Source organism: Lemur catta, chromosome 13, assembly GCF_020740605.2.
Source record: "Lemur catta isolate mLemCat1 chromosome 13, mLemCat1.pri, whole genome shotgun sequence".
NCBI lineage: Eukaryota > Metazoa > Chordata > Mammalia > Primates > Lemuridae > Lemur > Lemur catta.
This window is the reverse complement of record NC_059140.1, coordinates 20,535,897-20,550,203: the sequence shown is the minus strand read 5'-3', so window position 1 is coordinate 20,550,203 and position 14,307 is coordinate 20,535,897. Positions and strand designations below refer to the sequence as shown.

General features: G+C 35.7%; 1 protein-coding gene across 1 annotated transcript in view; it reads right to left on the bottom strand.

Annotated features, from left to right (window-relative positions):
* The window catches only part of FGF14 (fibroblast growth factor 14), a 201,351-nt gene that overhangs the window by 155,809 nt on the left and 31,235 nt on the right, over positions 1–14,307 (bottom strand). Inside the window, exon 2 of the mRNA XM_045566625.1 lies at positions 551–661. Coding sequence (XP_045422581.1) covers positions 551–661 — 111 coding nt within the window. The remainder of the gene's footprint in view (positions 1–550; positions 662–14,307) is intronic.

Below are 14,307 nucleotides of genomic sequence, written 5' to 3'. Positions count from 1 at the left end.
ATAGATACAATTCTATAAAGTAGTTAAACATCTTGTACAATGTATTTAGAGGTACACAGCCTTCACATCCTCTTTATAAGACAGATATTATCTTTTCTTGCTAAATGAAAAGAATTTTAAAAATTCAGTTTCTATTATTTGAAACAACTACTCCTTGTAGTACTTGAATTTGCACAAGTATCATTAAGATGCTAGGGGTCAGATAAAATAATACATCCAGAGATATCATGTAGTCAATTTTTACCTCAATACACTAGCGTACTTGGCTTTTATATTAATGATAATAAAATAATGGCAATTTGGGGGGGTATGACAATTGTTAGAAAAAATAGTAACATCATTATCTTTAAAATCAAAAGTTTTTTTGTTGTTCCATTAATATTTTCAGCCATGTGGTTTAAATAAAATCTTAAATGGCATTCTAGTGTGTATAATTTATAAAAACAAATCAACATAACCAAACAGTTGCAAATGTATCTTAAAAAGTCATTTAAGTGGCAATACATCTTCTGCCAACTGTGTTAACTGGTGGCCTGAGGTTGTCACTTACTAGAATTAGTGCTGTCATCCTTGGTTCCATCGAGAGCTCCATCGGGGTGCATTTGCAAGTAGTAGCCTTGCCTGCAATATAACCTGGTCACTATACCCTTGAGCTGGGGATCTGAAAGGCAAACATAGTTATCATAAGCATCACAATGTGTCATGATACAGTTTCTTTTTTCTTTTATGTTCCTTTTCCTTCCTTTTTCAGAGGAGGACATTTTATAGAAGTAGCACATTTAATTTTATGTCTTTCAGATTCCTCTATGTTTTACCAAGCTTACAGTATACTAATCATAGACGGTAAAGAAAATGCAGTAGTAAGCTATAGAACAGGCAATTTTATGAAAGCAATATTGTGTATTTAAATTATTAGTTAAAACTATTAAACTGATCAAGCTATTAGTTTATTTATTAGTTTAAACTATAGATGAATTAATGTAAACAATATTATCATTCAAGATAGCAATATAAGAGTTTTGCAAATTTGCAACTCTAGGAAACTTCGTTAAAGGTCTTTTAATGGAGTTTCCCTTTTACAAGTTTACAAGTTTCCCCAAAATGTAGAAAACCTGTATTTTTAAAGCATTCTAACTAACATTTGAGACACAGTCTTAGAAAAAGCCCCGATTTGGAGAACATCCCCTTGATGTCAAAAGGGTCATCCTCACATCCACAGAAGCGTGTGTGGTGCTTAGGCATAATCCACAGGAAAAGGGAAAGCTCTACCTCCTAACTCAGGGTGAAGCACTGCAAACCTATGCAGTGCGGTCAGCTCTGAGGCGATAATCTAGACAAATTAAACAGGTGAACCTATTAACTTATACATAAAGAGGATAGTCAAGTTATGCAACAGGGAATCTGATTCTTGGTCAACACGCATTGAGGCAGAGGGCACTGGGAGTTTATTAAAACAAAAAGGGAAATCATGTGGTCACAGATTTTTCATCTGATGATTTGTTGAAAAGATAACCACTCGAGGTACCCAGTGCTTCGCAAAGAGCCAGTTGTACCTTTGGAAATAAATATTTACTTGTGGTTTTCCAAAGGCCAATGCCATCACGGGGCTAGATTTGATGTGGGACATCATAATCTTCACCATGGCAACTGGCACCTCTCTCCGCAATAGCCGAATGGAACATGCAAACGTGACCACGCTGTCAAAACAGTTGGACGTTACTGAATGATGAACCTGGCATCTTGTAATTGATAGAAAAGCTGTGGACTTGCAAACAGATGAACATGAAAAATACACAGGCAAAAAAAAAAAAAAAAAAAAAAGCTGTTCAAAACCAGAATATCCTTAAGCTTTTGATTAGCCCTCAAAAAATTGCAAAGAAATGTCAATATCTGTTTCTAAGCACATCATGTAAAACTAATAATTTGAAAAATGACCCCCTCCATTGCATATAGATTTGCTTCATACATGCTATGATATTGAAAAATAACCTTCCAGAAAATGATGCATGAACAGCACAGCATTGCAACGTCAGTGTGACTAAACATGTTAGAATATAGATGTTTTTAAAGGTCTAAGATTTTAAAAAGAATTATCTAAGTGATTGTTAGGATTGTGTTACATATGTTCCTTATTCCGCAATAATTAACTTCCAAAATCACATAATTCTAAGATGTGCATCAGTGGGGGAAAAATTACTACTGTGCCTTAGTCTGTCCATCACCCAGTAAGACTTGACTGAGCTATTAACCCTCTAAAGACGTCTTTTCGTAGTTTTGCTGTATTTTATTTATGCTTTTCACTAAAAATAAATAACATGGAAAAGAAGAGAACCAAAGTATTTTTTTTACTTGAGAGAGAATTTCTTGATTGCCATGAAAAGATATTGAGAATTTTAGAGATTGATAATTTTTCTATAAAACCTCTATGTTCTGACAGCATTTATTTCTAAGCAACCCTATATTTTAGCTACTGTATCTTCTGGGGTTGAATTAATTAAATCGAGCACTGCAGTGAGAAGACACCCACACACTCACTCCTGAGCTCCCTCACACTGACACAGAGAACACCCTTTTGGACCACCCTTCATTTCCGATGAAGAGTACAAATGAAACATGAAATTATTAATATGACTCTGAGTTCTCCTTTAATTTCAAGGAAATAAAAGCAAATTGATTTTGATTTATCTAGTTTCAACCTATTTGCTAGTTTTCTTTTTCGACATCATGACAACTTCTCAGGAGCCAGGCACTGTTCTAAGCCCATCCCATGATTAATTTGTTGAATCCTCACCACAACCTTATTTAAAAGAAGCCCCCTTTAAGGATGAGGAGATCAAGACACAAAGCAATTGAAGTAATTTGACAAAGGGCACATAACTAATAAGCCCAAAGCTGAAGTTTGAATATGAACACTGAGCTCTAGATCCTGCCCACTTAAACTACTATACTATGTGGCCTCCATAAATGTAATAATTGAACTAAAATATCTTAAAAACAAAATAAAATGCAAACCGATCTGTTTAAAACAACAGAGACAACTAGTACTTCGAAGATTAACCACAATTATGCCTAAATACAGACTCTGCATCCTCAGAGCTAAATCTGTGTTATCAAGCAATAACACAAAGGTTAGAAAGGATCAAAGATCATGAAAATATCTTCTAGGATCCATCCCACTTTGCCACTGGCCACATTTCCAACAAATATCTACCCCATGAAACCTTCACCAAAATTGAAAATTCAGTACTGTATGTTTAAAACTTTCTCCAGTATCATTTTTACTTTAATTCTTCCATCTCCACCATCTCCAGCCTGACTTTGCTATTTATATTAACAATATCCATCCCCTAAGATCTACACCATACTTGTCTTTTTTATCCCACCCAATGAGTTGCCCAGTTCCTATAGGAGCTTCTTCACAGTGTCCCTCATTCTTTTCCCTTTTTCTCTTTTCACTGCCAGCCCCTCATTACCTCTCCTAGGTGATCTTCCCACCTGCAGTTTGCCTGTTACAATCCATCCTATCTAGAAAAATTCAGTGATTCTTCACTGCCCACTGAATTGTGTACACAGCCCCCAGCAGCAGGGCCCTATCTTATCTGCTGGCCATGTTCCCCACTGCTCCTGCACCATTCCCTGCATGTAGCTTCACCAGGGCCACTGTGGGTTACTCACAAACATTCCATAATCTCCCAGATTTATCCTGTTCCCTTCACCTTACCTGTCTCAAATACACCCACCTGCATAAAAATCCCCCTTGCACACCTGTGTGGCCATGCACTCACACGCGCACATCCATGCACAGTTAACTGCTTTTCCTCCCTCCCAAGCTGACTCCATTGACACTTCCACTTTCTCAGGAGCACTTTCCTGACACCTCAGTGAGGTCAGATTCTTCCTTTGGACTCTTCTATGGCAGCACAGAATACGATACAACCTACACCCATGTACCTACCATTGATATGAAACAGATGTTAATATTTGGCTTTATAATTCATGGCTGTAATTTCACATTTGTTTGTGAAATTATATGATTAATATCTGCCTCACAAATTGGACAGTAAGTTTTATGAAAAGAGTTGAAATGTGTGACATTTAACCATCACAACTCCAGGGCCTAAATAAATAGGAGCTGTACATTAAATATTTGTTGAATGAATATGGCCAAGGGGGAAGTAACATATCCAGTAATTTCATATATTGCTGATAAGAGTAAAAATTAGAACAACAATATGATAACCCAAGATGGCAATTAAAGTAAAGCCTTAAAAGTGCCCACATCTTTGACTGGGTAATTGTACTTTCCACACCTCTAACTTAAAAATAAATCTTAACTGTTATAAAGCTTTGTAGAATAACATGAGTGGACATAACATGAGCATGGTTATATAAAAAGTACTATCCATGGGGGGAAAAAACATGAGACAGGATACAGCAAAATGTTAAATATTACTGTATTTTGATGGTAATTGGAATATTTATTTTTCAACATTTTATTATTTGCACAATTTTCTATAATGATGGCATGCTAATTTTATAATGACTATGCAGAGATTTTAATAAAATCTATTAACACCTTTGAAAAAATTAGTAAAGATAACATTTCATACATATTTGCAAATAATATTGCATACATATATGCAAGTCACCCAAAACACACATTACTACTGTATATTAATTTGTTGTCCAAGATTCTCAAGGATTCCATTTATTAGTCTATTTTTATCCCAGTCAGATGTCCATAAAGTGTCTGCTGTGACACTTTATTATGTGTAAAGCTGGCCATTGTGCAGTACGGCCATTTATAGATTAACATCATTCCTCCAAATAATTAAAACATAGCAAAACCCAAAGCTTTCCCTGAGGCCAAAAGTATGCAATCAAATGATCATAGCAGGAAAAAAATTTTACTGAGAAGAAATATATCAGTTATGTACTGTCAGGCAAATATGACTAAGTTTCCAGACCTATCGTGAATAGGAGGATATGGTCCTTCATTTTCTCACACTACTGCAAATCTCAACTTCAGTCTAATGCATACTGGATGACTCACTTACATATATTATTTCATGATACTGTCAGAGAAAATTGCCAAAAATGGACCAAGAAGATCTCCCATGACTACTAGAATGAACAGAACACAGACCAGGCAGCTGCAATAGAAGGGCATGACTCTTAACAGAGACCAAAGTAGGGTTCCCCTCCCACAAGAAGAGTCCAAGGCAATGTGTTGCAGTATGTGAAGACATTATATTAGAACTTTCTGTTTATTATCTCCAAAAGTGAGAGCAAAACTAAGCTTTGCTCATTTTTTAACATACTAATAGATATAGGTATCTTTAGTTGGTCGCATGCTACATTAGGTCTTTATAGTACTTGATTCAGGTTGAGAATCCTGTAATTCTGAGGGGTGACACAATAACCCTGGCTCTCAGTCCCTCGTTCGCAATTAGTGCTTTGCAATATGTTGAAGTTTATGTGTTCCTGGTTAAGTAGACTTATAAGTTATGTTATCTAGGTTAACTAAAGTTAGAATAGTTTAGGGGGGGAAATCCCACAGAGATAATGTGGATTAAAGATGATACTAATGAAATAAGCAAAAGCAAACACTAAACAAATAGCAAAGATGACATTTTCTTTTGCACGGATTATATAGTTAAAAATAAACACATAAACAAGTAACAAATAGAAATAATGATCTATTCAGATCTAATAGGAAGTCAGCCTGAAGAGTTTGAAAATATTAAGTCAATCTTAAATGTATCTACTATGATAAAAATAGAACCTCATCCTAAATTAATATAATGCTTGAATTTTAAACAGTGAAAATGTGTGAAATGAACAAATTTATATTGAGGCACAGGCTCACTTTTTTTGTTAAACTGATGGATAAGACATTCATGATATTCCTCTAGTAAATGTTAATATAAGCCCTTCAAGAATAAGAATTTTTGTTTTCAATACTGATGTACCCCAAACTCCTACAACTCAGGGACCCAATTAATAATTGAAAGATGAATAAACATCTCAAGTCCTACACCTATATTTTAGCTAGAAATTGCAAAATACTTAAGTGTTGTTTATTCTATTCTCAAACACTTATGTATTCAGAATATCTACTCTGCTTAAGAAAATACGAAAACTTAGGATCTCTTCTTTACCTGCCTTAATTCTCTTTTTCCTCTAATTTTGTCTTCTATATATATTTACTGTGTCTGCTAATTTTACTAAAAACATTTTTAAGATGCTCCTTGCATAAAACTCTGTACTAACTCTGCTCTCTGATATTAATTCAAATAGAAATAATGAAAGCTAATGTTCATGCATATCAAAAAAAGAGAGATGTTTCATAATGTATTACCCTTAACACTCAGAACTGAAAGAAATGCAAATCAGTCCAATTGCCTTCAGATACAGGGGAAAAATGCACAACATTTTAATTAAAACAATCACTCTCAGAAGCAGGTTCAGTTAAATCAATCACTGAAACAAGTTGTTTTCATGCAATGAGCAGACTGACAAAAGAGGAATCAAGAAACCTATCAAATGGTGTATATATTTTTAATGACTGTTTAAACTGAAAAATGTACAATATGACATATTTTATATAGCAAATACTTTAATGTCTATACATTGCACATACTGTGTTTATGTACACATAGATTTCAGTACTAATTGGTTATCAGTGTAGGTTCTTAAATGTAGGTTCTCTTCTATTAGCTATGGAAAAAAATCACACTTTTTTACAGGGTTAAAAACAATTTTTGGAATATACATTTTTGTGGGAAAATGTAGCAGATCTAATTAGATTTTGGCACTCCTAGTAGCAGAAAATAGTATTGTGAATAATTTGCCCAAAGCTATAAATTATCATCTAATCCAACCATAAAAATAAACCATGTCCAGGAACTTTTCCAAAGGGGCTGAGAAAATAAAGGTGGGATAAGGACACAAAGGAAAAATGACAGATAAAACCAAAGGCATGGGAAAATTTGCCATGTCTTTCTGCTCATCCCTTAAGATCACATTCAGTTTCCTCCATGGATTGAGCCAGTGCTACCTCAGGAACCCTATCGTTCTATGCACCTTGTTCCAGCCATTTCAGAGTGACTGTTCAGTGCACTGCCCCAATCCAATGCACTATAATGTGTGTTAAATTTTTTTTTATAACTGGTGCTTCCACACACTAGAATAGCCTTTCCACCACTTCTCTGCCTATCAGAATCTTATGCCTCCTGGCACTAGGGATAGAATCTTTCATATAAAACAGTTCTTGCCTTCAAAGAGTTTTCTGTCTATTAAGGGAAGAAAGAGAGAACCTATAATTTGGCTTTATGTCAATTAGCCATGTGTTAAATTGGTGGGTTTGCAAGTCTTTCTGCCCTGAAAATTCACATTATAAATCCCTTGATAATTTGCACTGTACATTAGTCAAAATAGCCTATCACTGTGCTTCGCACAGAACATACAATCAACAAATATTTATTAAACTGAACTCACAATCTGATTGTTTTTTAAAGAATCTATATTTGTCCCAAATGGCTTTTAAAGCAAAATGGTTTTTTTTTTTTTGGTATCTTATTTAAGAGTTGAAAGAGAAGAGCATGCTTGAGATAAAGATAAATGTGGGTTTTGAAATGGAAACACCAATCATTTTTAAGCTTTTTTTCCAAAACTATTGTGGCAAAAAAAAAAAAAAATCCCCCTAGGTAAAATATATTAAGAGAATAACTGTGAGTAAAGCTTGTTCTTGTGGAAAATGTTTGAAGAGATCATTAAAGAGAAAGCAGACTGTAAGAATCCTGCTTAATACTTGACCCTTCACTCCAAGGAGCAGACCTTACAATGGTATCTCAGAATTCCAAAGTCAAGGTGGAGCTCTCACTAGCTCTTTGAATATCCAGAGTCTTCAAGCTCCAAAAGGAAGGAAATCTTTGGAACTCGGTTAGAAAAGCACCCTTTTCCAATACTACTTTCCAATGAGGTTTTCTAATTGCAAAATTCTAATATATTAGAGACATATTAGAGCTCCCATGGCACCAACATAATCCAGAATTGGACAATAATAAAAATGGCCAAAATATTGGATCTATTGTTTCACCTTATTTATTCATCACTTGCAAAGATGACTAATTATATGATGAAAACATCATGTGCCTTAGCCTACTAATTTATTCCTTATAAATTGTAATTACATATTGTAAAACTTAGAGATCCTAAATATTAACCATATAATTGTAAAAGATGATAATATGAAAAATTCTTGTGCATATTTAAGTAAGAAAAATATGTATTCTTCAATGACAACAGTTGGGATCCAAGTCAATTCCATTATTACTATTGCTTTCCTGATTTCGTACAGTGCCAGGGATTCCTAGTTTGTGAATGATCTCATTTGCTCCTTGCCAGGACACGAGTGCATAGACGAGGAAGCAGTAGCTCTGTCTCATGTGTGCTTATATGTCACTTGGTGTGACATCTGTAGCACTGGCAGACATGAGCACATTATTCATCTTCAGATTCCTTGTTAATGTGTCAATGACACTGAATATTAAAAGACATTTTCATTACTTTGAGGGACTTTTATGTGTTATTCTTATATTAGCATAAATATTAGAAAGGACTATGCTGCCAGCTAACTGAGAAAGCAGATTCCCTAGATTATTAAGCAAATAGCTAAATATTTTACTTAAATTTTCAAATATATTTTCAGGCAAAGGGTGAAATGTGAGATACTTTAGTTTAAATGCTATTTAAATACTATTTAAAAAAAATATTAGGTATATACACATTTTGGTATTTGTGCCCTTAATACCTTTTTTCAGATAAGAATCTCAAAGAAGTGTTCAAACTCATAGTAATATTTTTGCAACAAGCACATATTACATAGTATTTCTGGTTAAATTACCAGAACATCCCATGCTTATTCAGCCAGCTTCTAGACATTTAATGACAATTTTGTTTCTATTTTCTCATTATAGGATTTTGTATTAAGAAACTGCTGTGGCAATAATTGTTGCAGACCTCCTTTTGAATGATTTATCCTGAAAGGAAACTGTGCCATCTTGAAATCCTCACAAATTCTATGTCTGAATCATGATACTTTGTCAGAATAAACCCACACACATACACACACACACACACACACACACACACCCTGAAACAGGAAAGAACGGGTGAAAAATGTTTGTATTTTACCATTTAAGTGGCCAAAATTACATCCTTTGATTTTAATAGACAATCCTTTCACTTCATGCTGCTCAACACAAAAGACATTTTATATTTATTATAACATAAAATACAATTGCGTATTATAAATATTAATAACATCTCTCACTATGTTTTCACAAAGTTTGAGGCTAATCAAATATAAGCAAATGGCTTGAGAAACAAGGGCCCAAGAGTATTATAAATGCTTGCTAATTTTTAGAGTCAAATAATATAATGAACAAATTTCTGTGCTGGAAGTATAACAAAACAAGAATGTGAATGTTGCATGAGCCATAAGACACAATCTGAGAAAGCTTAATAATCATGCAGACTTTCATTAAACGCCTAAGTGACCTCTACTTCTGATCAAGGTGGAGTAACAGGGACCAGAAGTGTCCTCTTACATGAAACAACAAAAACATGGCAAATCGAATGGTGCAAGACACTGGACATCAGGAACGAAGGACAGTGGTCCCTGAGAGATGAGGGAATGAATGAGATGAGCCATCCTCTTGCCTGACTTTAAAGGGTTGAGAGAGATTGCAAGGCATGGCGAAGGGAGGGGACACCCAGGAAAATTTAATACATAAATTTAGCACACTCAGCTAAATTACTACAAAGTATAATTCAGTTCTTTCATAAATGAAAAATGGGATTCCCTAAACTTAAGGAATCAGGAAAACAACTGCCATTTGACTCATTCACAGAATTTTCACAGCCATTCAAACCCAGAGCAGACGATATTAATTTTTCTCTTCAGCTGTATTGCATTGTCTGAAATACAGGATTAGCATGACAATAATTATGATGTTAAAAAATCAAGGACATCTGTCGAAATTAAAGTGCATTATTATTTGATAAAAGTCAGTATCAAAAGCCTTTCAGTGAAAGTTACATTGCAATCAGGGTATTGTATTAACCTTGAAAACAAAAATTACAACAGATGTACAGTTTCTTAAGAGAAAGAGTAGACCAGTACACTGGGAATTTTGCATGAAAAAGGTGTTTTTAATTTTGTTTTTTTGCATATATTTGCTTTAGAGACAGGAAGCATTGCTTTAGATGTATCATTTCAAGAAAATCAACAGGACAGTGGGTAAATTTAAGAAAATATCTGCACATGACAAGGACTGATCTATACATTCTCCGGAGTTGAGACTCATCCATTTGAGAAGTAGCATTTTGGAGTGGGTATAGAACTCATTTTGCCTGTTCATACCCAGAACTATTAAGAAACCGCCACCTGATGGGGAGCTAATTAGAAAGGTTACTGATAAATACATTAAAGCTACTTCCACTTAAGGAAGGTGAAGACATCCTAGTTCTGCTCCCATCTAAGTTGCTCTCCCAGACATTTGTCTTCCAGCTGCTCTGGGAGGAGATGGGAGTGATAGAAGCTTTTTATTAACAAGTGCCACTCCCTACAGAACCTCCCGAGCCGTGGCCGGGGGGGGGGGGGGGGGGGGGGGGGGGGGGGGGGGGGGGGGGGCGGGGGTAGAGCAGGAGGAGGAGGACTCAGGGATGCCTATTTATCAAAATAGACATTGACACTTTCAGGCAGATGGGGAAAAGATATAAACCAGAGGGTATGAAAAGAAAAAAAAAAATTCCTGGAAATCACTGTGAAAGTTCCATGAAAAATGATGCAGAATTTGGTCTTGAATTTAGAGTTTAGTTGTGACCAGTTTAGTTGTGTGTGTGTGTGTGTGTGTGTGTGTGTGCTTACATATGTATAAAACCCACAAATATAAAGCCCAAAATTTCTGCATATTTTATTACCAGGAAGTGGTACATCTCCATCATTTTTATTTATTAAGGCTTAAAATGAATGGCAGTTCATAAAAATTTCCTTAACAAATCTTCACGGAACATGATTCACTAATATTCTACAATACAACCACAGGGAATACATCATTTCACATTGAAAAATAAGAGTAAAAATCATTCCCATGTGCTGTTTAAGTGTGTTTTCAAAAGCTAAGATTTTTAACTTGCTCACTTAGCAGGTATTTGTTGAGCATCTACTTTGTCCCAGGCTCTTTGCTAGGAGTTGAGAGGAATTTATAGCCAAAGTAGATTGGTGTCAATCATACCCAGCATCAGTAAGCCAACAGTATGATGTGTGTCCTAAAACAATGAGGCTGTGTGAAGAGAGGTCATATCCAAAACTAATTATAATAATAGTAAGAATAATAGCTCTCATTTCCTGAGCACACACTTTGGGCCAAAAACTACTCCAAGTGTTTTTTTTTATATTAACTCATTTAATCCTCATAGCAGTATTTTGAGGTAGGTAGCATTACTATTTACAGATGAGGAAACCAAGGCACAAAGCCGCTATGTGATTTATCCAAGAGCAACATAAGGAAATGATGGAGCTGGTATTAAAGCCCCTGTAGCTGGGCATCCCAGCCTGTCCACGTACCACTCAGCCCTGTCTGGGTGACGAGCCCAGTGTTCTCAGACCACATGTGACACACAGTGACTAGTGCAAACCCACAATGAGGGCACACCGCCAGATTCTAGGATAGTGATTGATATGGTAGACATTGGAAGAATTGTATTAGAGAATGTTTAATCTAAAGATAGTGAAATGTAGTCATGGTCAAATATTTGTGGGGCTGCCAAAAAAAAAAAAAACATGGAGTGAATTATTTAGTTTTGCTTTGGAAGACAGAATTAGGACAAACATTAATAAGTAGAGTGACACCAAGATTGAACATAAATAAAGGCAGTGATTGTTGTCTCTTTGGTTATTGCTAGATTCCAGACGCCTAGAACAGAGCTTGTCACATAGTAGATGCCCAGTAAATACATGATTAATATATGAATAAATGGATCAATAAGAACAAAGAAATTTCCAACACTCTTAGCTATCCAAGGAAAGAAAGAATCAACACTCCCACAAAGTAATGGGTCTGTCATCGCCGGACGCATTCAATAAGAAATTGGATGGTTATCTGTTGAAGGAATTGGGGAGAGGATTGCTGCCTTGTACGCACAAATTTCTGGCTTGCTTTGAAAGAAATCATTTACCTGAAGATGCAAAACAAATACCATGAGAAAAAAGCAGACGCTATTGAAAAAATAGTTCATACTGTAGGACCCCTGTCTCCTTAGGCGCGCGCGCACATACATGCACGCGTGCACACACACACACACACACACACACACACACACACACACACACACACACAGAGTAAAGTGTGGCAGGCTCTGCCCCCTTCCTCCTGCGAAGGGCTGGACCCTGAGTAATATCTAAGCGGGGAAGGGTGGACATGCGTAAGGGATGCGGGGAAGAAAAGAAAATGGTTTCTGACTCAGTTGTTAAACGAAAACAGACAGACCTTGCTTATTAGAGCAGAAGTCAAAAAATACAGAAGTCTATAGCAGTTAAAAGTTTGAGAGTGTTTTGATATTTCATAACGCAAACTGTGAGATGTGGAGCTGTAGACAAGCCAGGCCTATTTTAGAGGGCGTTAGATCTACTCAAATCTGGGAGAAGATTTGCATTAAATTATGCATTCAATTTTCGGCGTTTTTCTTTTTCTTTTTTTTTTTTTTTGTATTTCAATTTTCTTTCAGTTTTACTTTGACTCTGTTTCACAAATATAGTTACACAGTCATAGTGTGCTAATTTAACAAGTAATCTCGTTGTTTGCACATGTTTTCAGGGCGCAGGGTGGGAGGGAGGAAGAGAAGGAGGTGATGTGATTCAGAAACAGATCCCCCCGCCGCCTTCCCCAGCCTCTTCCAAATGTACATTTAAGTCCTACGTCTTGATTTTCTTTGCTTAAATTGGATTTGTGGTTTGTAGCTTTGGCATCAGATCCATACTTTTAATTTCTAAAAAAAGAAACAAAATGCTGAGAAAGGCACTACTTAGAGCATATTTTGGCACACTTCTTGAGAGAAGACATAGGTAACTACTTAATTACCTGTCCCTAGGGGGTTCTATATTTTGACGTTCATCTGCTTGCTCTGTTCAGTGCCTGAAGGTCTCCTTTACCCGAGAGCCTTTTTGGCCTGTAACTGATCTGAAAAAAATAGCAGGGTCCTGGAACAAACAGAGAAGCCTGGAGCTTCAGAGAAGGGCAAGATCTGGAAGGTTTGTAGCCAGACCTCCATGAGCCCAGTTTCAAATGAGGAAAAATGGCAATAGAAAAATGAAAAGCAAAACGTTAAAATGCCACATTCAAAAACACCTTTGAACTCTGTGTATGCCCATATCTGTTTTTTTCTTTTATGTTATAATAGAGTTTTGCAGGGGATAGGGATTTTAATGTTTATTTTTTCAGGTCAATCCTTCAGCACATGTATGGAAGCTGTTTAAAAACTCTTCATTTAATTCCAGAGTTATGCAAAAGACAATGTTAAGACCCAAATCTACTAGGAAGTTTAAGGTATTTTCTTCCTTAAGAAATTGATAGCTTTATGTGGCTATCAAGCTGGACTAGACAGAAAACAGATCAATAATAAAAAACATTTAAATATAAATTATATAATGTCACTGGCCAATGGAGATGGTCATCCTTTAGAACTAATTATAAAATGCTTGCTATAAAGAACAAAGCTGGAGGCACCACACAACCTGAATTCAAAATATCCTGCAAAGCTGTAGTAACCAAATCAGCATGGTACTGGCATAAAAACAACACTGAGACCAATGGAGCAAAATAGAGAACCCAGAAATAAACCACACATTTAAAGCCAACTCATTTTATACAAAGGCATCAAGAACATACATGGGGAAAGGACATCTTCAGTAAATGGTGCTGGGAAAACTGGATATCAATATACAGGAGAATGAAACTAAAATTCTCTCTTTCATCCTATAGAAAAAATCAACTCAAAATGGACTAAAGACTTAAATGTGAGACCTGAAAATTTGAAACTACTACAAGAAAACATTGAGGAAATGTTTCAGGATATTGATTTGGGCAAAGATTTTGGGGGTAAGACCGCAAAAGCACAGGCAACAAGAAGAAACAAAGACAAATGTGATCACATCGAGCTAAAAGCTTCTGCACAACAAAGGAAAATCAACAAGGTGAAGAGACAACCCACAGAATGGGAGAAAATACTTGCAAGCCTTCT